Source organism: Hippocampus guttulatus, chromosome 18 (genome assembly GCF_054856545.1).
Source record: "Hippocampus guttulatus isolate MCC_2025c chromosome 18, RoL_Hgut_1.0, whole genome shotgun sequence".
Classification (NCBI taxonomy): domain Eukaryota; kingdom Metazoa; phylum Chordata; class Actinopteri; order Syngnathiformes; family Syngnathidae; genus Hippocampus; species Hippocampus guttulatus.
Genome location: NC_141278.1, coordinates 4,833,333 through 4,861,169, shown reverse-complemented (window position 1 = coordinate 4,861,169; position 27,837 = coordinate 4,833,333). Strand labels below are relative to the sequence as shown.

Genomic DNA, 27,837 nt, shown 5'->3' with positions numbered 1-27,837 from the left:
GAATTTGTGGGGGGGGGGGGGTTGAGGGGTGTGTTGAGCCTTACGGGGTTAATGGCACCGAAACGTGGGCGTATTAGCTGGATGGAGCAGTATAAGTGTTACCTGATGGGGGCGCGGACGTAAAGAAAACTCGGGGCGTTTTAGTCGGAAAAGTCTTCCGAGTGAGCTGGGCGAAGAGCGCCTTGCCCAGTAAAGAGCTCCAAGCCACATCTCGGAAGCCTTCGAGTCCACCGGATCCACGCGTGTCACATCCCCTCCTGCCGTGCCAGAGGAGGCTCTCACGCCGACAGTTCGTCGCTCCCACCTACGAGCACCAAGCTCGGTGAGTTTTTACTCCTCTTTACCCGGCACTTAAAACTGTTTTTAAACAAACGAATTATAGTTGCGTGACATTTTAGTCGAGGGAGAGTGTTCGGAAGCTAGCTGAATTGTGTTATCCTACGTAAATGGACTCGTCAGGTGTGCGTCTTTCAAACAAAATGGTGTCATTTCGAACATTTGTCCTTTTTTTTTTGCTGTTTTTTATATTGGGGCTAAAGGGCAGTTTTGGTGGTGGTTTTAGATAAATTGGCCTATGAAAGATGCTCTGTCTACTAAATTGGAACACCGCAAACAGCTGAAACTAACATCTTGTTTCATTTGGAACTTGTTGCTCTATTTTTTTTAAAACAACAATACATCAGAAACTCTTGGACAGCGCTTGTGTTTTTAATTGTTATCTACAGCCCTGGGGACAAACAAAAGATCAACGTGAGATTAAACAAAAGAAAAGTAAGGTCTTTTGGAGTCAAAGCTGCTTGCTGTGACTGTGTCACAATTCACAGACATTTCTCGAAAACGAATTTGATTACCGAGATACACAAGGTGTGTCAGAACTGTTGTCTCAAAAGATATTTCAAATCCAAACTACAAGTTTTCCCCTTCAAAATAATCCCTCTGGGGTCTATCGCATTCTTTCAGCCTCCTCTGCCACGCCTTCATGTAATCCTTGAAAGATTCTTTGGGGATCCTTTGCAACTCCATCATCACGGCAATCATGATGTCGACTGAGTCTTCAAAACGCACCCCCTTGAATGACCCTTTTAAGAGCTTGGGAAAGAGGAAGAAAATCACATGTAGTCAAGTTGCTCGAGTAGGGAGGTTTGCTCCAGCACAGCGAAGGTCTTCTTGGCCTAGGAACTGTCAGATGCTGAGGACATTGTGAGCAGGTGTGAACGAAGCAAAGATGCTGGCCCACAATTCAGGGCAAAGCTCATAGTTTGGTTTTGAAATGTATCTTGTGATATCCCTCCTGGAACTTTTTTGACACACTTTGTAAAGCAAATTGACCTTACGAAGACTCGTATCCCCTATGCAAACATTCACCCCTTCATTATATACAAATATTACATTTTGCAGAGACAGTGTATTTTGGGAATTGGTTTGTTGAACCCTAATAATTGAACACAAAGACAAAATAACACTCTCGAGGACCTCCTGACCTCACTCATATGGGCTTACCCCTTAAATGAGAGCGCATTCCAAGCTTGATTAGAGAACAAATAATACTCTTGAATCAAGTTAACATTGTATTTAAATGTTTGTACTTTAATACCTTTTTGACAGTGTCCTTCAAAACTTGAGCGTTTAGTTATCATCGATACAGCACATACTTTAGTGTTCATGCTCTTTCCGTTACATGAGGGGCAGAATTTGGACCCGGAAGCAGACAGGACATGGAGGTGGAAAAACAGAGTCTTTATCTTCACAACTACAATGTAACAACTGAGAGCAGGGCTGGATGCAGAACACAAAAATCCCAATTCACAACAGAGCGTGCAAAATTAAGTGCTGCTCCTCTTTGCCGCTAACCACCACACCCCCCATTTTAAAAACATTCCTTCAGAATTAGGTCTTATTTGGAGCTCAGAAGTTGTCCAAGCTTAAAAGTCTCCAAAGTGCCATAGTGCGACCTCAAAATAATGTCGGCTGCTTGGCAATTGAAATGAAAATGTCCATAAATTAGCATTTGAACACAAGCGATCAGGTTCACTGGATGACTGGAGCCTCCCCAGTGGCTCGAGCTGATTACTACTTTGAACGTTCTCAAGTTCGGTCAGACTCTCCCTCCCCGGTAGATGTCTATTGCACCACTCCAAACAAGCCCCCCACCCCCTTCGCCCCTCCTTGAGTGCATTTCTGTGCGTATGTGTTCAAGAGGTATAGCAGAGCAGACGGATTACGCTCTCACGCAAATCCTGTCATTTCCAAGACTCTGTTACAAGAGATTCTCAAATGAGACGCCCTACGCCGTACTCCCGTCTGCCTTCCTCCTCTTTTACGTTCTCCCCTTTCGCTTGGCTTTTTATCTGCCTGCGTCGCTTCATGTTTAATGGCTGTTTTTTGCTGTCAAGGCCCTTTTTGCTGCTTGTGTGAGAGCGGTGAGATTCTGTTTGAAGTCAACATGTGGAGAAAGTAGAAGCTCCTGTGTGTTTGAGAAGCCTTTTTGTCTTGAACTTCTTTGAGTGTTTCCACAAGTACAACCTGACTTCTTCATTTGCTGTTGAGTCCAATGTTCTGTCTGTCATCCTTCAACCATGTTGAAGGTTGACCCCCGACTCTATGCCTACGCGGTGTGCATTGGCTGAAGAGTGAAAAATGTTTGGCGCGCGCCCTAAACTAAGTCATAACTTAGCCGTCACGGCGGCTGCCTGGAAACATACTTGTAGATTGCGCCTCTAAATGGGCTCAGTGGGGGGGGGATCACATCCGCGGCGGGAACTCTTATGAGCTATCAGACAGATGGATCGAGTGGACAGAAGGGTGGGCGGATGGAGAGCGAGCGAGAGGGGCAAAGTGTGTCGAATGTGACAAAGTAGCAAGGGTGACCAGAAGGAACTGGACGCATTGGAGCCAGTTAGTATTGAGAGCGAGATAAGGGAGGTGGAAATGTAAAAAAGCGATGGCAACTTAAAACATTAAATTGACCTTGAACGAGTAGCTTCGCTAGTTGTTGGTTCCTCTAGCTTTCGTTTTATCATTGTCATGGCAGCTTCAGGTCACACTTCAGCTACTGTCATGTGCCACCGGCCATTCTTTCTTGTGATGCCTGGCGAAAAGCCACACAATCCGTTTTTCGTCCACTCGGGTATCCCATCAATTTAGGAATGTGCATTTGACTAAATTGCACCGATCACTAATGGGTAAAATTAACAATCCATTAGTTGATTAATTGCTCTTTGTTTGAATTGGATGGGAAAAGCCCCCTCCCCCTCCCCATGTTGGCGTTGTGACATAGGATAGCAGAGCAATCAATTGCTCATATTTTCCATACATGGGGACCAGTAGGGACTTAATCCACTTCCTAATACCACCACATCACAATTATAGAAACTGTCAATACCATAGAAATGTGCAATGTAACAGCATGCAGCTGCGCCACGCACACCAGCTGGCAGCAGCATGCACAATCAATATTTATCTAATAACATTGAAAAAAAAAACAGTCGTGAAATGTATTCATCTGTGCAGATCGCCGAAGTTAGCTGGAACAAATTTGTCTCGAACCAACCGATAAAGAACCTGCGCTGCCGCCTTGTGAGGACAACTTTGAAATGTTGGAGGGAGAGTTCCAACACTCCCGATCAAGTGCCAGATGTTTGTGGTATTTAAAAAAAATAAATGAGCAAGATAAATCATGACAAAAAACAAGAAAAAAAATCTACCATTAATGTGACCTAAACCGAACTGAAACGTGGTTGCCGCATGTGCGCACGCAGAACTGCGATGTGGCTGTGTGCACAATTAGCCAATCAGATTTCAAGTCATGTGTCAACATTTAATTCAATTTCTAGGGGACTTTTACTGACTTTTTTTTTTTTTTTGTTCCGCGCAGATGCCTGACTGTTTTGTGCTAACACTGACTGCTATTTCAAACTGTCAGTTCCTGTCACCTTTTCCCACACGTCTTTTGGGAGGTTTTATTGTGATCCAATGAAACCATGATTGAACTTTATGGTGAAGCATGAGCGTGGTCCTTTGGGTCTGTTTACCTTTGGAGGGAACTCGGAACAGTTCCAAACGCAAGTCGGTGTTTGCACAAAAGCTTCAGATTTCTGCTGTAAAGCAGGAAAAGCCGACAAGACCATCGAAAATGTATTTATGGGAAATCAGAGTAAGTAAACAGTCGCGGATGTCTGCTGAATGTGGTTGATTTCTTTTGAACACAGCCACATCCCAAATATGTGCAGCCTTGAAAAATAATTGAAAAAAGTCATTTGAGTTATATAGAGTATAGGCCACATAAGGGGGGGGGGTTGTGGAATTCATCTTGGTATTCATATGACAAAAAACAGGCATTTGAACAAGGGTGTGATTAATTTTTATATCATTGCATCAACTGTTTTTTCTCCCTGTGCTTTAATTAGTGTATTTTCTGCATAGCTGCAAAACCGAGGTGAGGAAGTACCGGTAAATGTTTCATGATAAATCATGTATGAAAACGCTTCACCCCCCCAACCCAGCGTTAAAAGATGCTTTAACATCCACACGAAGCGTTCATCTGTTAGAATCGTTCGCCAAGTTAATGTCCGTGCATTTTGGCTTTCTCCGTACTTGCCAAGCGACGATGCGGGCCGGCCTTCGGAGCGGACGCACACACACACCTCACAATGTGACTCTGCTAAAGTGTAATTGATGGCTGGAGGTTGGCCAGCCTGTCACATCGGATTTGCTTGACGATATTTGTCAACTCGTCATCGATGTCATCGTCTTCATTTGGGCCCCTCTGCCTTCCATCCAATGTTATTTGTCTAGAAAAGCATCTCAATCCTGTTTTCGGTGCGATCTAACCCCGGCGCTTTGGATCCGTCTTGCCCGCTGTAAACAGAGCGAAGGAGAAGAGGGAATTTTGACCGCTCTAAATTGTCATTTTAATTGCCTGTTGGGCTTGCGCAGTCTTGAGAAAATCTCTTTGTGATGGAATGCCGACCTTGTGGATCAACATATAAATTGGACGGCGGTGCAAACACGCTTGCCATCTTAGCTCTCTCCTCTCTGTCTGGTGTCGTGTCGCCGCGCTTGACGGGGCAGGAAATCACTCTCATTTCTGCTTTAATTCGTTCTGATCAAACATGTCGCTCCCAATCAGCCACGTTTGATTAGGAGACTGCCGTATCACAGCCTGGCAAGCAGGTAATGGGTGACAGTTTCATATTTCGCCATTATTGCATTACACAGTGTGTGTGGGGGCACGAAGGGTGCGAGAGAGAAACGCGTTATTTCCCCACAGCGGGAGCTTGCACATGAGCACCGAAATGCAGACACCCTTCCTAGAAAGTGTGAATGTAATTTTTATATTTAGAACCGCTACGTACGTATTTAGAAATGCTTATCAAGGCTGTCTTTTCGCAGCAATATCTGCTCTCCTCATCTCCATGTCTCCTCTCTGCAGAGATATGGGGTGCAGGCTCCCGAAGTTGCGTAAAGCCGAAGAGACGCAAAGCCCCGGCAACATCTACTCCACACTGCGAAGGCCTCAGGTGGAGACCAAAGTGGGAGTGTCCTACACGTACCACTTCCTGGATTTTCTTTTGGGGAAAGAAGGTATGGATGGTCTCGATTCTCGTTATTTTTCTTGTCCGCGTGACTCAAGTCTATATGAAACAAAAAAACATCACTGTGTTCACACAGATTAAAATAATTCATTAAGAAAGCCTCATAATGAAGTTATTTTAGCGTGTTTATCATTTAGAGTCCAGCCCTTCGCGTTAAGTACCCAAGATGTAGCTCTGTTTCCAAAAGATGGCATCGTCAATTATTAAACGTATTATGGCAGCATTGAAGAAATGTCACAGTTAGATGAGGTATCCTCATTTTGATTTTATCTCAGTTCCACTTGAACTGGGGTAAATGCATTCCATATGATAACCATTTAAGCCTCAGCCAAAGATTTTTTTTTCCTAATACGACCCCGCCACCAAAGAACTCCCAGGTTGGCTGTTTTGTTTTGTTCCCCCCACCCCCATTGTGATTTGTGCCATGTTTCGACTTCCAAAGTTGCTTTTCCAACTTTAACCAGAAAAAATGAAATCTTTAGGTCAGCAACTCTGCTGAACAGTTGTCTTCATACTGCGAGAGTCCTAAAGGCAAAAAAAAAAAAAAGCTTATAAAATCTGTATCGATGTGTGTTGAAAGTTCAATGCGCTGTGTACTTTGTCGACGTGCCCTCCACCTCACACAATGATGCTGATGTTTTTTTGCAAATTTTTTTTCCGTGCATCATGCAGTGAATATTGAAAAGTGATCCACTAATGTGTGGGTGAGCGCTCGCAGCATCTTGACAAAAGTTTGACGAGAATCCTCCAGAGGCGTGTGGTTTCTAAATATATAAATCCTTCCATTGTGTTCCTTGTGTGGACTGTTGGCGCGCAAGAAAAGCGAGCAAAGTGAGGGGAAGCAGATGCAACAAAACGGCTGCTCTCCCCTCATGGATTTCTACACGCGAGTGCGCCTCATACAATATGAAGCGACAAGCCGAAACAGGTGCAAGAAGCTCACTGAAATTCCTCTGCGGGTGACTCTCCAATGCAACGTTCTAACAGACATGACGGCAAGACACAATGTCGCTACCACTTGGGGACAAACTAGCTTTTACAACAACAAACCCCGTTGGGTTTGGCATCTGGCAGCCTAAAATCATTTTAGTCAAATTCAAGTTTTGTTCTGGCCAACCAATCGGGGGACAGCAAAATGGTGACGCTATTGTCTGCGAGGTGAATTTGAAATCCGTTTGCTGAAAAGCCCCCAATTTACTTTGTAATTTAAGTTACCGTAGGCAGCACCACTACTGATTCTGAAGGCTCAGGTCAGATTAGATTGATGCGGTAACACACAGGGGCTGAAATCTGATTGGACAAAGGAGCCAACAACCACATATGCGTTCAGTAGCATTGCAGCCAAGATGAAACGCTACAAAATGGAGAGAATAGACTGTTGGGAATAAATAGATTCTGTAATGGGGGAGGGGGGAATGTAAATTTTGATGGTCTTGGACAACAGAACAAAACTTGCCTTGTGAATGGTGATCATGGAGATGAGTCAAAAGATTTGATGCGTCAACCCCGGCCTAAAATGCTCTCGTTGAAACCGTTTCATCCCTATGCAACATGAAACAATTTTTGTCTCTTTGAGAACAGAGTTACTGTTATCTTCAAGCAGACGGGTAGGTCATTTATATGGTAAACTCCCTGATGCCATCTGAGCAGCCTTAAGATGGCTCTCCTCGCATGGCTATTATGAATTGATTGTGTGTTTTGTGTGTGCGTGTAAGAGAGAGAGAGAGAGAGTGTTTGCACGAATGTCTGTGTGCTTTTCACCCTCCCTCCATTTGCGATACAGAGAGCAAGAGGAGTGAAGGATTCCTGGAGGATTATTTGATTTTGTGTGCAGATTGAGAGACCTCATTCCCAGGAAAGGGATTTATTTGTATTTGTGTGTGCGCGCCTGTGTGTATGCAAGGGGTCGATATAGGCATCCTCGTGTCTGTCCGTGACATTGGGAGGGAAAAGAAAAAGTGCGGTCAAGCCCACACTCTAATTCAATTTTGTTGCCATTAATAATATTTGCCTGCCAATGTGACTTGATGACTCTAACACAGTAATGAAAAACAAATATCGCACTCGCGTCACCCTCTGAGATCTGTGACTGTTTATTAAACTGAAGTGTCGTTCTCAGAGAGCATACAGACTGTCTGTTTTGGGGGGTGGGGTTTTTTGTTGTTGAAGTCGGAAATGATGCAAAATCGACAAAGATATCAAGACAAGCCTATTCAGTTTTATGTAAGCAAAATATTTCCACATATCACACTGTGCCTCTTTTTCAAAACGAGCTGCGGACTTTCTCACTCTGAGCAGATAGTCTGAGGAGTGATGCTTTTTGAGTATCCCCCACCCACCACAGAGAGAGAGCATTGTGGCCTGCTGCTGATGCATAGACTGCCGCCTGAAGCCAACTCTTTCCTGTCACTCTCGGTACGAGGGAACCCCCCCTCCCCCAAAAGGTTAAATTGTGTAATATAAAACTCAGCTACTTTTGTTCCATTTGGCCATATCTTTCTACTTCAGGGCTACTTTAAAAATGGAGGAAAATAATAAAAACTCTTTTGAAATTATACTCATCAGCTAAAAATGACAGGCCAGCACAACCCTGATGTCATCCCTTTGTTTGCTTCTGACAACTGACCACGGCTATGGTGGCAATAGAGTCCACTTACTTCATGCAATTCTGATGGAGAGTCTTCTCTTTTCTGTCTTCTTTTAAACACCCTTTGTTGAGGCTGGTACTCCTTTAGGAATGTGTGTCAAAAAGTTAAAAAAAAAAAGAGGAAGATGAGTTCATGCTTTGAATGCTTTTTTTTTTTTTTTTAGAGAATGCTGAGGTGTCGCATGACTACGTCGGTCCATCTTTTTGATTCAGCAAGAAAAGGCACCAAGACGGATGTTTTGTGCCACTTGGGTTTTTTTTTTCCTCCCCCTAAAAATGGGGGTCAGATTCTCATTTTTATAACCAGAAGGGCATCCAAATTTGGAGGTTCTATTCCTTCAGTGTGACTAAGTCAATCTGAGTCTGACTCGGTCATGGTGACTTAATGTGACCGCTCGGCATTCACATATTTGGCCCCTGGGTCAGACATCTCACGTGTCGCCCTCCGCCTTGCCATAAAGCACAAATCTAATGCCTTGTTACGCTTTTATCATCCAACAGCTGCACCCTATGACATCATCTCGCCTTGAAATGTCATCTTGACTGTATGAAGGTCCGGAGTACATACAGTGGCCAGGGTAAGGAAAGGCAGAGGCAAAGAATGCGATGCAGTAACGAGAGGCTGCGCAACAGAGGAGCCCCTTAGTGGAGAAGAGACACAGGCGTTAGTTAGGTCTGGTCACGATGGTGGAAGGAAAAAAAAATCTGTTTAAGAGGTGTGAGAGTGGAGGATGTGTGAGGGACTCGGTATGGTGCATTGCCGCGGGACTGAAGCTGATGATGACTTTGTGCTGCCCTGCAGAGACAGGCCGCTCGGTTCATTAAAACTACAACATGTGGATAATTCTCAGCTAAGATGGCAGAGGTGTGTGCGTGTGTGTGCATGACGGCTTTAAATACTAGTTATATATATATAATATGAATTTGATTGAGTAAATATGCATTCCGCGGATGAAATGTCACATATTCCTCCATCATACATCTGTGATATCAGAGCGCGTGCGTGTGTGATGTATTTGGCCGAGAGAATCCGTGAAAGACAAATCCATCACATGGCGAGATGTTCCCCGACCCGACCGCACTTATTAAAGGGAGCGCGTGAGAAGGCTTGCGACGCGAGATGATTTAAAGTGGTCGTGTGACGGCGGTTCCTTTTCAGGGGACATCCTTCATGTCGCCCGAGAGATCGCCGGCAAAGACGGCCGTGAGTTGCTGTGCATAAAAAAAAAAAAGGCGAGCCAAACGAGAATGCACGCTGTGTATACCCCTGAAGGGCGATGCAAGTGGATTGGAACAGTTATGTTTAAAAAAAAAAAACGAAATTAAATACAGCAACGTGGCACCTTATTTTGTACATAGTTCAAATCGCTGCAAGGGGAAAAACTGACCCCTTGTGTTTTAATTAGGAAACCACATTCTGAGTCACCCACTCACTATACAAGACTGCTTTTTTGTTTAGTTTTTTAATTGAACCGCGCACAACATGGTGCGATTGTCAAGAAAGAAGCAGATTACTTTGGTCACTCTAACTATATTACGATTGTACAAAGAGAGGGAGTGGGTGAGTAACAACAGTATTTGAGGATAATTCAAAGGCTGTTGACTCCATTCATTGACTAGAGCTCCAGTGTCAGAGGCTCTTTGCACTTTTGCTTTATTTTTTTTGCGACTAATGCATATGAAATATAAATATAGCTGTGAAATTATTATTAAACATATACGGCGGCCTTAAGCTCCAGGCTAATTTTTTTTTCCTTTTAAGTGGAGCCCTCCACAGATGCTGACCATCAAACTTTGAAGCCTGCGGGTGCATTCCCAGAGCTGTAGGGAGCTCCTGGCTCCAGGAAGTTGATTGTTTTATAGCCACCGTTTTGGCGCAGATCCCTGCCTGAAACCTCTGCAAGTCATTAGAGGGCAATCTGAATAAAAAAGTGAATCTCCAGCAAAGCGAGGATAAGCCTTGAGGGTGCCTGCGAGCCCTAATCCTCATTCGTCACCTGGCAGGCTTAATGCTTCCTCTCTCTTCGGAACACACATTGACTGGGTGTGATGCCACAATACAGATTCTATTGTCATGCACAGTATGAATTCATATAAAATGATTTCAAAAGTCATGCACGCTGTCGTTTACAGTTGTATACCTAACGTGCGGAAAGCGTCAGTGTGTTCATCTTAACATTTTGTCTTGTCACGTTTTCCAGGTCCTCTTTGGTAGGCGCAGTTTGAAAAAATGCATTTTAAAACCAGCAAGCATTCCAACACAAAGAGCGCTTTCTTTCTTTCCTTGTCACACCTTGCCACTGTCCCACATCGAGTTAGTTGCCCACATATTGTTGGTTGTCCAAAAAAAAGCAATGGGTCCCATTCACGTTCCTATTCTGGAGGGGCAATTGTAGTGCCCCCCCCCCCCCCCCCCGTGTGTTGATTTCCCTCAGTGGCAGATGGCATAAGTGGCATTCCCAAGTGTTAATCGCTGCACACTGATAACTTGTGTGTGCCTGAGAAGTTTCATCACGGCGGCGGGTGAGCGAGGCCTCGCCACACAGCACTTATGGCGACTAATGACTGGGTCTTTGTTATCACCAGCGCCAACCAACATGCTCTCCAGCTGCTAATATAATCATTACCATGCTGTTCTGGAGACGTGCACACAGGCACCCGTTTATGTGTTTGGTGGATGAAAGCCTTTCCCGCTTCCAAATATTTGTGCCAAGATGTACCCCCCCCCCACCCCTCTTCCTGTTGGAGGAGCAATTTGTGCGTGGCTAAGTGTGTTCTTGTCTTTTTATGTTTGCGTGACATAAACCTTGACTTCCCACCTTTGTGGTGTGGACATGTGGCGGCCCCACTCAAGGAAAAAAATGCAAGGATGTTAGACTATTTGACTGCGCGTGTGTCTGTACTGGCCAGTCACATGTGCGTGCACGCTTGTGTGCATCTGGTGATGTGTGAGCACACCAGATGATGGAGAACAAATTGAAAATGAGATGGCTCACATCTTTTTTTTTCTTCTCTGTGTCTGCCTTTTTAATTTATTCAGGTTATTTTCTCTTCTCCAGACCAATGCAAATGAGACTGAACGGGAGCCATGACAAGCGCTCAGGCACAAACATGCCTCCTTCCCCCACTTCGTCGCGTCTTCTATTCTCTCCAGCGCACACCTGGCGTCACTCGGCAACCTGCCACTGGCGTTGCCCCCCCCCCCCCGCCCCCCAAAAAAACGCATTTAACACAAGTGAGCCTGATGACAAGGCAGCGACCCCGAGAGGGCACCTTTCATAAACATGCCCCTCATGGATTTGCGCTGACAGTTTTGCTCCCGTACGATAAGCTCCGCTAACCATTTCCACTGAAGTGAGAAGTGTGGGGGTTCTCTTCATTGTCTGTGGTAATAAAAGAAGTGGCTTTCTTTGCAAGCAAGCCTTGCTAATGTCACATGCTAAAAACTTGCAATGTGATGGCATTGTCTTTCAGCCCTTATATGATCAATGTGCAGTATAAACAATTTTGCAGCATGGGTACATGCATTAAAGCACAAAAGTTGAACTCAAAGCCCATGGCTAAATCTGTTCATACGCATCATTTTACAGTGCCCCAATTTTCCCTTGATTTTGATTCCCAACTGTCCATTCATGTTATTCACAAAAGTCACATATATTTGAGGTTCCGCATATGCACATTTTTTTGGGGTGTGGAATTCACCTATTTTGTTTTTGTGCTAAGGCAAAAGCAACATTTTAGTGCCCTCTCTGGCATCTTGTTGCTAAGGAGCTATGTTGAAGTGATTTGAGGAGTCGTACTAGACCATGTAGTGCTTCGGCAGCATTTTGGTACCAAACGACTATAATGAAGTGAGTTGAGGAGTCTCATTCAGATGAAAATCGTGCCTTGCCACCATTTTGTAGCTTCTACATACAGGCTTTTTATTTATTTATTTATTTTTGGGATGGGGCACACTTAATCACACATTTTTACTAGTGGCAGGGCTTGGCAAATCGTGGTGCTTCATTGTCAAGTATAAATTAGATAATTTGATATTTGTTAGCCTCATTGCAGGATTGCCAGTCAGTTACAAAATAAATAGCATTGTGCTTGATAAAGTTTTAGATTTATTTTTTAATTGTATATTTCTTTATTTGAATAGATCCTTACTCTCTCTAAGGTTGTATTGAGGCAGCGAGATTTTTCTTGTTTGTCGATTTTTATTTTTTTGGGGGGGGGGATTATATAAATATAAAAAGAAAATATTCAGCTTCTGTTTCGCAAATATGGTTAGTCCTCTGGTTTAAAAAAAAAAAAAAAAAAAAATTGGCATGGACGCAACTTCCAGCAGCATTTCAGCAGCCTCTCGCAGGCAATTCAGGTGAAATCAAAATGGAAAAGCCATTATGGATTTAATAATTCATAAATCACTTTTCCGTAATTTCCTCAAAAGACAAACTATTGATTTTGAACTTCACTAAAAATAAAAGTGGTGGTTTCACGTCATGTCTCATGAGGTTAACCCTAACTGTGGTGTTGCAACTGGAAAAAAACAAAAACGGTTTCCATTTCTCCATTGAAGCGTTTGCACACTTGAGCATCTGGTAAGGCCGCAGTGAAGATGGGATTTCTCGTGTAATTAGTTTTCGATTTAGCGTGACGATGCCATGTGTTGTCTCGCAGTGGGACTGATCATCATCAAACACGCTCTCGCTCCTCCCCTACTTTGGTGCAACATTTCCGTTTGTCATCTCTTCCAGAGGTACCAGTGTCGTCTGTGCTCTGCCTGTCTTCAGTCCGAGAACTTCCCGTGCAGGTCAGAGAGCTCTACACGCAAGGTTTCGTCCTGGTTTCCGTCCACCCGTTTGTGCACCCTTGCGGCCCTCATCACGCCCACATCCAACGGCAGCTTCACCGGGCCGTGCTGGTGCGAGAAACCCCAAGGTATACACTCTTTAAAGAGAAATACTTTTTTGGGGGGCGAGGGGCTATAAAAAGGCAAGACATGACAATTTAGCAGAAAATTGGAGAAATGTGTCACAAATGCAAAAATGTCCAACACTCAACTGACACCACTAAAGGTTGTCATTTGTGCCGTATTATTTTTCATATTTAATGTAATCGAGCCCGAATGCGGGCAATTACGAGGCAATGTCGCCTGCGCCCATTGTTGCCGCCGCATCCAAATTGACAAACGACTTTGCTGCTTTTGTGACTTCATTGATGTGACAAGGAGAAGCTTTATCGCCGGCACAAGTGTCTGCAGCTTACCTTCATCTGTTCATGTCAAATTACAGCAGATGAGTCAAACGGGAGGAAATGTTTGACTGCGGCTCGCTTGCCCTAATTCTTTCACTTTTTACTATAATTGATACACGGTACCATGTAACCAAGTTTGAGTGCTATGTATTTTCAATAGGTTACACTCCTTTCACTCACTGGCCTAAATAAACAAATGTGTCATGCAGACAAGTGGTTCTAAAATTGTATGCCATCGAGCGGAAGCTCATTTAATTTTTCGGCCTCTCACTTGGTGTCCAAGCTAGATGAGCGTCAGATGTTATTTGTCAGAGTATACTTGTTGTTTCCTATTGTTAAAGCCAAAGTAATTCATTGTACTGTTTCGTCCACAGTTTTTTTTTAAAGGAAATGAATTCAAGAGGGAGAGTGTTTTAAAATGCACGCCTCATTACACTGGAATAGGCAAGCAGGTGTTGAGCTTCTGACGCGCCTCGCCTCGCCCGTCCGGCGACTGCCTGGCACCTGTCTCTGTGGAGATGGCTGATTGCATCATCAGACCTCACCAGAGGGGCACTGAAAGCGCCAAACCATCTCTTCTCGCTTTCATCCCCTTCTTTATTGATGAACACGGAGCTTTTTCTTTTGTCCCCCTCCATCCTTTTTTATTATTATTTTTTTTTCTTACCAGGGCCTTTTATCTCCGTATCACCGCTGGCCCCTTTCATACAAAAAAATAAAAATATGGCTGGAGAGTGAGAAAAAGACAGATCAACTGTTTCAAATCTAGCTGGGAATGTCACCTGCGCCTGGCAGCACATGATATTGCCACGGCCTTCTCCCTGACCTCATTCCAAATATGAAGAGGCATATTTCAATACTTTTTTTTTTCTTTTATGATCCCATCTTGCACTGGAAGCTGAATTTCTCCCCACCCCCCATCTAATAAATCTATTGTGATTGCGGGCAAATGGAAAAATCAACCACTTGCTACCAAAACGGACATGATGGTTCTGCTGTGATCATTCCAGTTCAGTGAGCACCCACGAACACGAGCAAAATGTCTGCCACAGCCTATGAAGCGGGGCAGGGGGGGGGGACACGCTCAAAGTGTAATGGAAGTGGGTAATGGCGCCGCTGGGTGATAATGAAAAGGGAAACTATCCCAGAGGAGGCCGTTCAGGCTAATGTTAAAACAGCATGACCACATTTTCTGCTTCATGAGAACAGAATTGAAGTGACTTTCCTCATGTTTTGAGTGATGTTTATTTATGAAAGCTTTTTATTTGCCAATTTGCAGTTGGGAGAAAAGCCAGGAAAACAAATGGTGGAGGCATCGTCTGGAGACGGACGTATGCGCCGCCGGTCATCAGGCGGCTGACCCGGAGGTGATTCAGAACTACGTCAAGAGGGTGAGTTCAACGGGGGGGGCAACGTGCCGACTGTTGCCAATGTTATTCACTTTTCCCAAGAAATGTTTTCACATTGTGATACCACAAGCTCGAGAATAATGTTGCCCTTTGTGGGCCGTAATCAAACGGATCAGTGTTGTACAGTCATGCTACCGCAAGCCCTCTTTGGCAGCATTTTGTCGATGCTTTCTCTCTGCTGTTGAATGTCAGTGTGAATGGAGGGCTATGCGCCAATCTGTTTGGACTTCTCAGTTAATACGTGGATCCAGTGAAACTCCTCTACAACGAAACCTACATGTGCGAAAATACCCCCGAGTGTGAAAAAATCTTCATGCATTAAAACCATTCCCACTTTTCTGCTCCCCCTCCAACGAAAAATCGCCCTGTTGCGTTGTACGAAATCTTTTTCTCTGCCCTTGCCTCGCAACGAGGTTCACTACAACGAAAACAAGCCTGCCGCAAAAGTCTGATCCAACCTCAGCCTGCCACAGTGATTCCTACTGCTTAGCCAGCAAACGGCAAAAGCAACCACCACACTGGTTTACACATGCGCAGTAGTACAGGAAGTATTTGTTATTGTTAGCACGTGGTTAGAAATTTCACCAGTAGTTTGCCCAAGTCTTTTTTTTTTTTTTTTTTTTTTAACTTGACCACTGGACAAAAGAAAATATGCAAGATGGTGCGACTACAAACCTGGAGCTCATGACGGAGCTGGGTTTTCTGTCATCCAATTTTTAGTGCAAAACTATTCAAGGCAACATTCCCACTTGTTGCACCTGTCACTATTTCATGAATAGTGAACACGTTTGACTTAACCCTTCAGACGCCTGGCTAACACCGCTTTTTGCTCTCTCCCTGCTTATAAATTCGCCCCCCCCAACCCAACAATGGGAAATGAAAATGTGCTCTATTGAGAAGATTTGCATCTGAACGCCCAAAGAGCGCACACAAAAGGGAACCTGATTGGATGGCAAATGGCGCATCACAGAGTCTAATGTGATCGGCTCCAGCGGCGTGATGTGAATAGCCAATCGGATGAGAGAAGCAGGAGGGTTCAAGATAAGCATCCAAACTGATTGTGTGCCGCGTGCGTGTTCAATTCTGTCATCTTCTCTTCTGCGAGCACTCGCCAGGCCTCCCACTCTCAAGCTGTCGCCACTCACCTATACGGTTTTTATGCGCTAATGTGCAGCTTTTTATGGGGGGGTTGTAACATACACACATACTGTGTGCGCATTGCACAGGTATGAACGAATGAGGTGTGACCAAGGTGTGTTAAGTGGGGAAGATGCGTCTCATTATTGCTCCGCTCGAGTTTGCAGGCTGATTTCGCTTCTGTCAAGCCTGTCAGCTCAAATATCAACTGATAACCCCCGCCCGTCCACACATGCACGCGCACGGGCACAGATGAGGTCCCTTTGTCATTTGAATATTTGATCTTTGCACATGATTAGCATGGTACTAATTCAGTTGAATACCAATCTCTGCCTTTGTGTGGGTGTAAATGAGGCTCTCGTGTCACCTAAATAGAATACTGTATATCGTGGCCGCGTATAAATGGTGAATAGAATTGTGTTGCCATGACTGATGTCTTGTGCAGCGTATTCACGTGATATAAATGACATTCTATTCTCAATGTTTGAAAGAACACGATAGGGGATGAAAATCCTACATGAAGAAAATGAAAGCTCTTATGAGATGTGTGGTACGAGAAGGTCTTAATCTATAATGCCTTTTTTTTTTTTAATGAAAGAAATGAGAGGAGCACCAAATACTGGATGTTTTGTTGTTTTCATGATTGGGCCAGTTTTGTATTCAGTTGAACAATTGAAAAGGTTTGCGCAAGGCTATTTTGTGGTGGAGGTTTTTTACCACAGCATCTGTCCTTCTGTTAAGGTACAGAGACTTAGTCCAGTGCTTTTTCCCCACTTGTGCTTATAATGAGAATCTCTATTGGCCTTCAAATCAAGTATTCTCTGATGGGCAATGACACAGCTCGCCGAAGGGGAAAGGCATTCCGCTGTCTCTGCCGAGCGAAGGCAACCTTGGATTATGAACGGAACAGCTTGATCAGATGACCGACAAGAAACGTACGTCACTCAGCCAAGTCTGATTGATGCAGGTTGCTGAAAATCAGGTCGCTCAATGATGCATTAAACTCTGAATTACGCTCATGTTGTCGTTTTATTTTTACAAGCTGAGGGGAACTTAAAGGGCCCATTATTACACTATTTCCACTGATGAATGTGAACAGCATTACTGATGCTGATATCCCCCCCCGCCCCCCCAAAAAAAGTGTTTTGAATTTGATAAAGTCAAACAGTACAGTTTTTCTTTGGTGTTTTGATTTTCCTCACTTTGCGACATCTGATGTCATGACACGAAATCCCACTGGAAGCTATTATCGCTTGTCCCAATACTTTTGTCCATGTGGTGAATTTGTCTGATGGTTTCATTTTCATTAAAAAAATAAAAATAAAAAATCCCCCCAATGTCACGGTCTTATTCTCCTCCTTCAGATCCAGGATGTAGCAGAGCAAGGAGTGATGTTTTTGGGCTTTCTCCAGCAGCCGGGAGGGGCCCCCTGCTTCACGGCTAACTGGGACCCTGATGAGTTGTCGTCCTTGCACTCCAGCCCCTCTCCCATTCACCGACACCCCCCCAGCGCTAAATCCAGCCCAACGGATCCTTCAGACTCGCGACATGATGACTCAGTGCCGGGGGGCCTCCCCCATGAACCTCGAGAGCTCCCTCATGAAAGTGTGGAACATACGACACGGGATCACAAGCCCTCACTGAGTTCAGAAGCAGATTTCCCTTCAGAAGTCAACCGAAAGGGATCTAACGAATGGATTCGCATCCCCCTCAGAGAGTCACTTGCCGCAACGAGCCAACCTTCGTATCGCAGAGACTCCTCCGTTCACCAATGGGCTGAGACCCAAGAAAGACCGCTGAGTTCGGAAAGGCTGAGTACAAACGGACAGGAGGAGTATAGTCCACCGAACCCTCGAGAATCCCCCGAGAGGCATTCCAAACCTCCAGGTCGGCCAGACCGAAAAGAAACCACCTCAGACCTTACTTGGAACAACAACCACTTTTGTGTGAAAAACTCTGAGACGGGCAAGGATGTACCAGCACAGGATCGTGAGTAACTCGATACCACTTCCTGTTGATATCATATCATATATATATCGTCCATCTTATCTGCGTGTTCCCATATAGGGCTCCAACTGTTTGCTTTATACAACTCCACGGGGGAACTCAACACATCCTTGAGGTTCTACTCACTTCGGGTGCCCTTGCGAGTTCAAAAGGAGGCGGGGCTCGTGACAGGAGTCGACGGCGATTGGCTCGACCACATGACTCAGCACTTTACCAATGGCGCACAGCTCGTTGATGGCTTTTTCCACCTCAGAGATGAGAACGGTAGAGCACAATAGGCAATCCATTCTGGGAAGTTATTGGACTTGTTGTTATTGGGGAAAAAGAATAGGAAATATCGGAAACAGAATCACAGGGAGGCTAGCTTCAAGCTAACTTTGGGGCAAGGCATACATCGGAGTACATTTCTAGTGTTTGTACGTTATTTATTTTTTAAAGAGTTTGTATATGCTGTATATTCCTTTTTTCTTTTGTTCAATACTGTTGCTTGCTGCTCTGGCTGCCGTGCCTGTAATTGGCTGTCATGTCGCAACATGAAATGCAGTTGTTGTGCCACAGGGTCAGTAGCAATGGGAGACATTGGAAAAGAGTTTTTATCCACATGCGGAATAAATAAGCCGGTTCATGACAAAGAGTGGGTTGAGCTCCGAATCCCCCTTGCTCCTCGGATCTCAATCTCACTGTATTTCTCTCTCCAGAGAATGGCGTTTCATCTGTAGACAGTGTGTTTATTTTCCACAACTCGACAGAGGAGACCACAAGCACGTCCTACGATGCCATTGTGGTCGAGCAGTGGACTGTCATCAATGTGAGTTCCTTCATGTTTCCACCACGGTGACACATATTTTCTGCAACTGTTTCTTTCCGTTTTATTCCAATATTAGCTACGCTCGCATGATACAATGACACCCATGATTTAAAAAACAAAAAACAAAAACCTGCTTTGACAAAAATGATGAGCTTGACACAGGCCTCTGCCAAGGCTGAGCAATCCCCAGTGTGTCCTTCTCACTCGTTTGATTAAAAAGAATCATGTCGTGCTGGGTCAAGTGGATATCGGCTGCCACACTGCCAGAAAGAAAAAAAAAAGTCAGGATAAGCATACGAGAACATCATAGTCATCAGCACCCAAAAATAAGGAATCAATGCTCCAGTTAAATACAATGCATTTTATTTCACCTTATTTTTTCCCTCATCTAATTAGATAAATATCCATTCTAAATTGCGACATATGATGTATGTGGCATAGTTGAATGCTTGAATATTGTGTCTTTGCTGACCCACCCCCACCCCCACCCACTACCTCCTGGCCAGGGTGTGGTGGTGAAGGCGGACTACGTCCCGCTGCTGCAGTCCCTTGCTCCCTATGGATGGAGGCTCATGTGTGTCTTACCCACACCCATCGTCAAGACCAACAGGTACAGATGCTGCTTCACTAATCGACTGTACAAGCCATTTAGTGTCAACTGCAATGATGAGGTCACCATTAGGCTAAAAACAAAAAAAAAAAAAACAGAACATAAATAGCCAAAGTGAAAGGCAGAGAGCCAAAACCTCAAAAGGCCTAAAACAAGACAACTGCTGTTTCCAGAAGTGCTGCACTGTCTTTCCGAATAAGAGCATAATTGTTTGTTTTCAAAGGACGTTGCAATATTATTGGATGCGGCCTAAAACCGTCCTTGGTAAATGCACCTTAGACGCGGGGGGGGGGGAAATGTCTGAGACGGTTTAAGATTTGTGTTTGCGTTCCCATGTTGATAGACTGCACATTATTGTTTTTGGTGTTTAAAAATCAGCAGCCAATTTCTTCTGGATTGATATGCTGGGAGCAGCCATTCACTTCCTGCCATGAGTATGTACAAAACCTTTGTCATATTTCTATTTTTAAAAAATGGTACAGCAGCGAACTAAAACTTATACGCCTCATTTTTACATTCCTAATGAGGACTACAATGTTTCATTGTGCAGTGTTTTGCCTCAGTCTTTATAAGGATTGGGGCTGACAGACCCACCTAACAAATCGAAATACAGGTGGTGCGAGATCTAACAAACCCAGATCATATGCTGGATGTCTTAACATGAAACCACTTTTTCAATCTGTCAGCCGAAAGCGCCTCGGCTGATCTCATCGCCTTGTAACCTGTCGTGTTTCAAAACGCATTGAACAAAAGAAATAATTTTGAATGCATCCTCACATTCTTGCTTGAAGGAATAAAACAGCCCCCCCCCTCCCCCCATCTGTGTCTGCAGTGATGGGAGTTTGTCGACTAAGCAAATCCTCTTCCTTCAGAGACCTGTTTTGCAGCGCAAGAGAAAAGACTTCAAGGTTGGCGGCATGCTCCATCATTACCACAAATCTGTCACTCCTAAGTGTGGCTCGATGTTCCACGGGGTGTCTTTATCGAATCTTGTTACTAAATATGGAATATACAATTAAACAGAGTCTAATAATAGGCAAATTGCCTCGCAGTGCTCAGAAAGAATCATCAGCGAGGGGCTTTGTTGCATTTTGTCAGGTGTCTACAGGGAACGGGAGAACAAAAAAAAAAAAGATGAGGCACAGAGCTGAAATCTGTCAAACGCCTGCATTTTATTTCAGATGCTCGCCCTCCGAGGTCGCCACAAGACAAAAAAACACTCATGTGGGGAGATGCTTGAGGAGGGCGAGGACAGGTCCCTGGTCTCGGAGACAGAGATGGGCAAGTTGAGACACATAAAAGAGGACGATGTCGAGCTCGGGAGGAGCTGGGCCGCAGGAAGGACGGAAGGATGGCGCGAGGAGGACGCACATCAAAAGGACCTCTCCATCCTCTCGGGCAGCCTGGCGTCTGTTGAAGGTGAGGAAGAGGAGACGGATATTGACAGTATTCTAACATCCAAGCGGGAAAAGTCGGTGAGGTGGACAGACGTGTGTCACAGGGACGGCGGAGGAGTGAAAGAGGAGGTAAAGTCAGACAAGCTGATCAAACATCAACTCTTTTCCGGTGTCTGTTGATGCATTTGCCATAAACGGGCAGCCCAAAAGTGATTCCAATTGCTGCCCCCATGCCCCCCCCCAAAAAAAATCAAGTGAATACCACCATAACTATAGAAACCATGAAAACTGTACAAAAATATGAGCATCCAATAACACGCAACTATGGTATGTAGTACATCATCTGGAGCAGCAGTTCGGAAATCAATCATTTATCTAGCTGTAGTAATAATCAGACAAAAACATTCCATAAATATGAATTCGTGTTGTGTACTTGGCTGCTTTTTCGGGGTCACTGTTGCTTATTGATGTGCTTTTAAGATACGAGGTCAACATAGCCAAGCTTTTTTCGTCCGTTGTGTTGCCTAGTTTGCAACTTAACTCCTATTTGAGACTGTTCCACACTGCGAGGATTGCTGGATGTAAATGAGTCTACTTTATATACTGCGACACTTGAGGTCACGTGACCCAAAGTGAGAGACAAAATACTTTACCTTGTAATGTGATCAACTCGTGTGAAGCGTTTTGAGGGAACTCGCATCCATCCCAACGTAGAGAATTCTTCTCACGGCATTTTATTAGGTTTTAAGAATTTGACATTTCTGCAAGCACAGTGTAATCTTTTGGTTACCAGGAGATGCCAAAGCTGTTCAGAGAAGTTATTTCTCGAAATGTTCTTTTCAATCTCAACTTTTTATTTCAACGGCCGATAAATCAGATGTGGCCATTGATATAAATATTTCGGTCCCATAGCTTAAGGAGACATGTATATTTACTAGACCAGCTGCTTTCAGTAGACTTCTGGAATTTAAATAAGAGCTGGATCCAGAAAAAAAAAATAGCTCTTGCAATGGCTCTCTCAAATGTGCAAGTGTACCTGTTGTTGTTATCATGGCAGTTGAGTGTATTTGGGTAAATGGACTCTGTAAAATAGGAATTGTGTACACTGTTATTTATTTCTTATTTTCTTCACCACGTGTGTTGTGTACAACATGTATTTACATAAAAGCTGAAGTGAATTAAGCGTTTCACGCAGCTTCGCTGTCATTTATTTCATTCAATCATCACATTACAGCGTAGAGCATTTCCCTCGCGGAACAACTCAATTGAAGCGACAACGGCAACCCCGCTGAGACGCCCACGAGAAGCTCGCGACGATCTCTGTGGGGGGTTTAAGGATGCGGACCAATCGGGGCCCACCTGCAATCTCCATTACAATTACGCTGTGGGTTTCTCACCGAGCCATGTAATGTTGCTCGTGTGTAACCCGATGCCAAATCAAAACACACACAATCGGCCAATGTGTGGCAGGCAACGATTTATGTACTCAGTGGTGCAAATTGGAGATGAGCACTCAACCACACAATAGGGATATAAATGAAACTGTTTATATGTCAGACTACATGTAAAGTGTTACTGCAAAATATAGTTTTAAAAAAAAAAGCGAAACTAGAGCCTAAAATGTAACCACTGGCGTAATGCGTCAACATTTGCCTTTGTCCGGAATGACTGAACGACAAATGAGATTGCACCTGTTTTGAGTCAATAAATCTCAGCCCCGCGGGGTGACTAAAAACATGTTGGATCTTCACAGATGAAATGAAATGAAAGTACTGTCAGGTCCTGTGGGTCAACGCGCTGGTTCCTACAACTGCCCGAGCACTTCCACCGTTGCACATCAAGTTCCATGTCACTGGAGTAATTCTGTCGTTTTTCAACTCTCACCACGCAAATGTATCAAGAAACTCAAAAATTTTAAAAAAGGATCCCTGAAAACAACACTGTGGCGTTCCGGGAGAAGGTAGGCGCAGCTACCACCACTTCTCAAAGAGAATTCTGTCTTGCGGTAGGCCAAGGTTCACGAGGGTTTGGGAAATTGCCTCAATCATGGGCGGAGGTCCACATAAGTAACACAAAGTCCTCTGGGGGTCCACGTGTGTCCGCAGCTCTTCTTCTGCGATTCTCCGACCTAAGAACAAAAGTCAATCGATTATGAAGAGAGCGGCATTCTTTGTCAGAATGTCTGATTCAAGCATATACAGTATCTTCAATAACTTGTCCCCCGCCCCCTTTACCGCGGGATGCGTGTAGGTCAGCATTGTAATCATAGCAGAACATTGCCCATTTTAAAACAAGATTTTTTTTTCTTTTCTACGCATTTGGCCGTTTGTTCCAAGAAGATAAAGAACATTGTGGATTCCTCCTGTTCTATATCCGTCACATGAAAGCGGCCGTTTTCTCATACAATGCGAGTATAGCAAATGTAGTCATATGTCCATCCCTAATGAGAAACGGCTGACTGCAGATCAGTTATTTTGTAAACGTTGTTTACTTGCTTGATGAAGAGTAATGAGCCAACTAAGCTTGTAATAAGTTACTTTTGATGTCTTGAAGAAAAGAAAAAGTAGATAGGCTTGTCGACAGTATGAACCCCTTATGGTTCACTCTGCATTTTTTTTAAACCTATCCTTAGTTCCTTGCTGAAAAACTCGAACTCTATTTGTAGCCTTTGTATTTTTACGGTTTAACTCTTAATACTGTGGGACTTGTCAAGGGTTTGCTTCTAATGCCTGTATATTACTTACGATTGACAAAAGGCTGAAGATGTGGTTCAATATCTGTGCTCTGCTGGGTGACATGGAATTGGCATGTTAACTTGTCCGGAAACTCCCTGCACGCCTGCAGGATCGGATTCTTGGGAAGCAGAAGGTAAGAAACAAGTTCACTTGTTAGTACGCACACATCAACACCCCCCCCCCCCCCCACCCCCCAAATGTTTTGTATGACTATAAGATTTCCAGGATCTGATGGGACACACCTTAAAGAGCAGCTCCTCTGTAGTCTTGGCGCTGTAGCGGAGGTGGACTGAGCCGATGTTGTAGCCTCGCCCGCCAGATGCTCGGTTGACCTGCAGCAAATCGGCCGTGTGCAACAAAATGGAGTACAAGGGGTTGATGCCCACACCCCCGGCGATCAGCAGCAGATCGACGGCAGGGTCCGAAGGTGAGGGGTCAAAGTAGAAGTCGCCGCCGACGCGCACTGCCACCTGAGAGCCCAATGTGCACTGTGGGAGGAAACGGTAGAGAGTTATTGCTTCCTTACTTCTTAATCATTTTTTCTCTCATTTTGGGCAGACACTTTCTCCTATCTACGATTACTAGTATATATTTGCGGTTTCACAGTTCTCATCGGCCCCCTAAGGGCAACCGCAACTATGAAGTGGCCCGTGATGAAAACAAGTCTGACACTGCTGTTATATGCACAAAACAAAAAGACAGACGAGTGCTTAACTCCTGCGCTGACCTTTTTGCCCGCGATATGACAACAAAAACACACACTGAGGCTCAGATCAGAGCGAGCCACTGATCTATACCAGGTAGCGTGTGCGTACGCACACCAAACCTGCAGCTCCACAAGCTGTGATATGACAGCTTGGCAGGTTACATCGAGGAAGTGTTTTGATGTTAAATAAGCAGTAAATATACTTTGGTAAACATCTGATCCTAAGCACAAACACATACACCAAAAAAAAAAAAAAAAAGAAAACATTCACTCGCCAGAAACTTGATAGTGCAGTTGCTGCACTATTACAGCTCATAGGAAAGAAAACGGTTTGAAGCAACAAACGGGATCAAAGGATCCCACAGTGTCTCCAAACACGTCTCGCACTACCGTTTATTCATCCTCACAGTCACAGACAGGAGCTGCCGGCAAACCGAGAAAAGAGCTAGGAGTACACATTGTTCACTTTCATACAGCAACTTGGAGGAAATTAGAAAAAAAAGCGCCTGTTCTTATTAAAGTGAGCATTTCTGCCTCCAGATGCTGGAATATATCCCACAACGAGGCACTCTAAAGTGGCCACTCGAGTATGATCCACACGCTGGCTGTCATGTCAGACCACCTGGCACGCTCCCCCCCACCCGCCTCGCTCTTGTGTCTTTGTTCCTGTGTTGTGTATGCAGTCACAGCCAACAACGAGGCGCTCTAAAGTGGCCCTGCTAGCGGAGTTGTTGATGGCAAGATGTATTTTCGGGGTATGGTGTGGGCAGAGCTAGCTAGCTAGGTAATTGCATGTCGCAATAGTGGTTGCCGTATGCCGAGTGTGAGGGCATGGAGACCATTCGGAACTTCGGGAAATTCTATTTTCATAATCTCAGTTTTATTAAGGTGAGATATAGTTTCTGTTAGTTTTGTTTTCTTTGTTTCATGACTGTCTTATATCAAAGCTGAGAAACTCTTGTCAGCCCACTCACCGCCGTGTGAACCCAGTGCGCTGGCGGATGAGTGGCAAATTTGACGGCCAGCTCCACGACGCCCTCCCTCTGCAGCAGACCCGGGCTGGAGCACATGGAGAAACCTCCCACCTTGTCCACTCCCGGGATGAAGAAATCCACCCTGCACAACAAAGCCGGATTAATGATTTTCGTTACAGCTTGGTAAGCTTCCCGCTCGTCCTTCCCTCGCTGCCACGCCACAATAGGAGAACAAGAGAAAGCCTGACTGTTCGATTGGCTACACAAAGCTCGACTGGAGGGTAGAAACATGCTGAGCTGAGGGTCAAAGTGGGATTGTGTGTGGAGATTATGACCTTTGACCTCAGCAAGGATGACAGTTCTAGAAAGGAGCAGCGGCCAAACAAAAAAATGCAGCGTGCCGGTCTTAAAACAGTGGTGACACGGCGTCCTTCAACACGTGACCCAGAGGGGAACACAATAGCGGCAGGCAAACAATGACCGTCTGTTTAACTCCAACTCTTGCGTCATGAATATGGATCTGCTGTGAAAAGAACATGTACAATCCGCCCACCACCTCCTCTGCCTCTTCTTCTACCACCTGGAGACGAACAACTTAACAGCTCCTTTTGGTTTTTTCCTCACAAACCCAAAGCTTTCCATGTATTTACATTCATTATCAAGCGCTGCAGGGGAACTGGCTGCTGGGTTTTTCGATCTCGCCGCCGCCGCCCACCTAGAGTATGCGCTCGTTGGTGTATGCGTTCTGCTCATTACCATTGGCAGAGCTGACTGACAGACGCGCACCCCCGTGAAGCCAGAACTTGTTTATTCAGAAATTGGTAATTTGCTCTTATTCTTATCCGTGAAGGCATCTGTCGATACGGCTGTAGCACGGAATGCACACATTTGGTCATCACCAATAAAATACGACAATTACCTCAACGAATTTCTCTCGTAGCATTAAATAATGTGTATCTTCCCCTTTTAAGTTATGCTTTGTACATGGGGCTGAAGGTGAAGGGCTCCTCTATAAACATTGATCCCCCCCCCCCCCCCCCCCAAAAAAAACATGCTGGCTTGAGTTCACCTTTCCTTGGGAGGGAAAAAATGTAACCAGCAACCTTGTGTGACATGGTGAATGAAACACTGCCCCCACCTGTTGTTTAAAAGCACTGCAGACCTTGTGAAATACATCAGTAGGAAGCAATAGTTACTCCTGACCGCCAAAGTTGGTTACTATTTGTGAACGGCACTAAATACGATTAAAACAAATACTGCAGTTTTGTTTTTTGTTTTTTTTAGGGGGACTGAGTCTCTACTCACCACTGTCCCGCCTTGAAGTTGAAGTCCGGATGAGCTGTTAACCTGAGACGTTTTACAGACTCCGACTCCTTCATGATGCCGCATACTTGAGCAGGATAAACAGCCTGTGTGTAGGGTTCAGGGATGAAGCATTTCATCTACAAGGTACATTTCATCCATCCATAGGCCAATATTAGCATCTTACGCTTTGTCTTTGGTTGGTTGCCGTCCTCTCAAGATGGTCCATTTGTCTTTTGGAGGACATGTTTCTTCTCAAATAAAAAATACAGTCAGTAGTTACGTCTTCAAAACAGAATCATAGATGACTAATTTAAAAATAAAAAGGGACGTTGCACTTGTCATCAATGATCCAATATAGGAGCTGTGACAAGTTATGACTTTAACAAAACAAATACTTTTTCTACTGAATGCTGTCACGGGGGTATTAAGTAAGCACTGTTTTTTTCAAGTTGTGCCAGTATATTAGCTTTGTGTTGGACAAAGCTAGAGAGTAAATTGAGACAGTATTTCAGTGTATGCCAGATATACTTTTTGTGACCTTTTTTATGTGGCGGTGTGCTGTGATACTTTTCTAATGTAAAATATGTTCAGGGTTTTTTTTCCCTCAATACAGGTTTGTAAACATTGACATTTAGCAATTTGTAAAGTAAGTGCGGAAGTGAACGTCTGGGTAAATAACACTAAAACTGAGAATAAACGTAATCAAGTGGACTCACCGTGTGATGGAGCAGGGGGCAGGTAGAAGACGGCGCATGAGGCCAGCGGCGGGATACGATGAAGAGAAGCTCCGGCCAGCGGACGTCACGACGCAGTGGACGCTCATCTCTACCTGTGAAGATATCAATACGCAGTCAAGAGGAACATCTCGCGTGAGTTGTCGAACAACGACGTGTAGTGGCTTTTGAACAAAATATACTCTCTTAATGAAACAGTATGTATATATATTTTTAATATGGATAGGCATAAACTGAACAGTCGACCCAACAGGGCGTCATGTGATCTATTTGTGACTCTTCGGTTTGTTTGTTTTAATCGTCCCACAACGTGAGCTGCTCATTCAGGCCGTTATTGCTCGTTAGCTAACGAAAGCATCTCGGTTAGGTCTCAAAACTGTCGCGATGATAATGAAGAGTCGGAAAGTTCGTCTTACCATAAGGATATGGCTGTTTTTGTCACAAGATGTTTGTGTGGCTCCTACAAAATATTGACTACCTTGGTCATGTTAACAGTACATGACTGCTGTATTTTCTTCTTCGTGCTATTTTCG

At 44.5% G+C, this 27,837-nt stretch overlaps 2 protein-coding genes across 3 annotated transcripts; one reads left to right on the top strand and one right to left on the bottom strand.

Moving 5' to 3' along the window:
* Positions 1-149: 149 nt before the first annotated feature.
* On the top strand, positions 150-22,040 carry rftn1a (raftlin, lipid raft linker 1a). The gene is made up of 10 exons (XM_086137324.1): positions 150-322; positions 5,432-5,583; positions 12,984-13,167; positions 14,762-14,873; positions 17,393-18,017; positions 18,096-18,299; positions 18,734-18,843; positions 19,350-19,453; positions 20,286-20,361; positions 20,635-22,040. Exons 2-10 carry the CDS (start codon positions 5,436-5,438, stop codon positions 21,028-21,030), a joined length of 1,959 nt encoding a protein of 652 aa, XP_085993450.1. The 5' UTR covers positions 150-322; positions 5,432-5,435; the 3' UTR covers positions 21,031-22,040.
* oxnad1 (oxidoreductase NAD-binding domain containing 1) lies at positions 22,029-27,837 on the bottom strand. Of its 2 annotated transcripts, none has more exons than XM_086137326.1 (8): positions 27,721-27,837; positions 27,287-27,399; positions 26,755-26,821; positions 26,571-26,674; positions 25,266-25,407; positions 23,828-24,073; positions 23,595-23,703; positions 22,029-22,978 (listed from the first exon to the last, which is right to left on the bottom strand). In XM_086137326.1, exons 1-8 carry the CDS (start codon positions 27,721-27,723, stop codon positions 22,821-22,823), a joined length of 942 nt encoding a protein of 313 aa, XP_085993452.1. In that variant the 5' UTR covers positions 27,724-27,837; the 3' UTR covers positions 22,029-22,820. The 2 variants fall into 2 exon arrangements, with proteins under 2 accessions (XP_085993452.1, XP_085993453.1); XM_086137327.1 differs by having other exon boundaries at positions 26,755-26,818.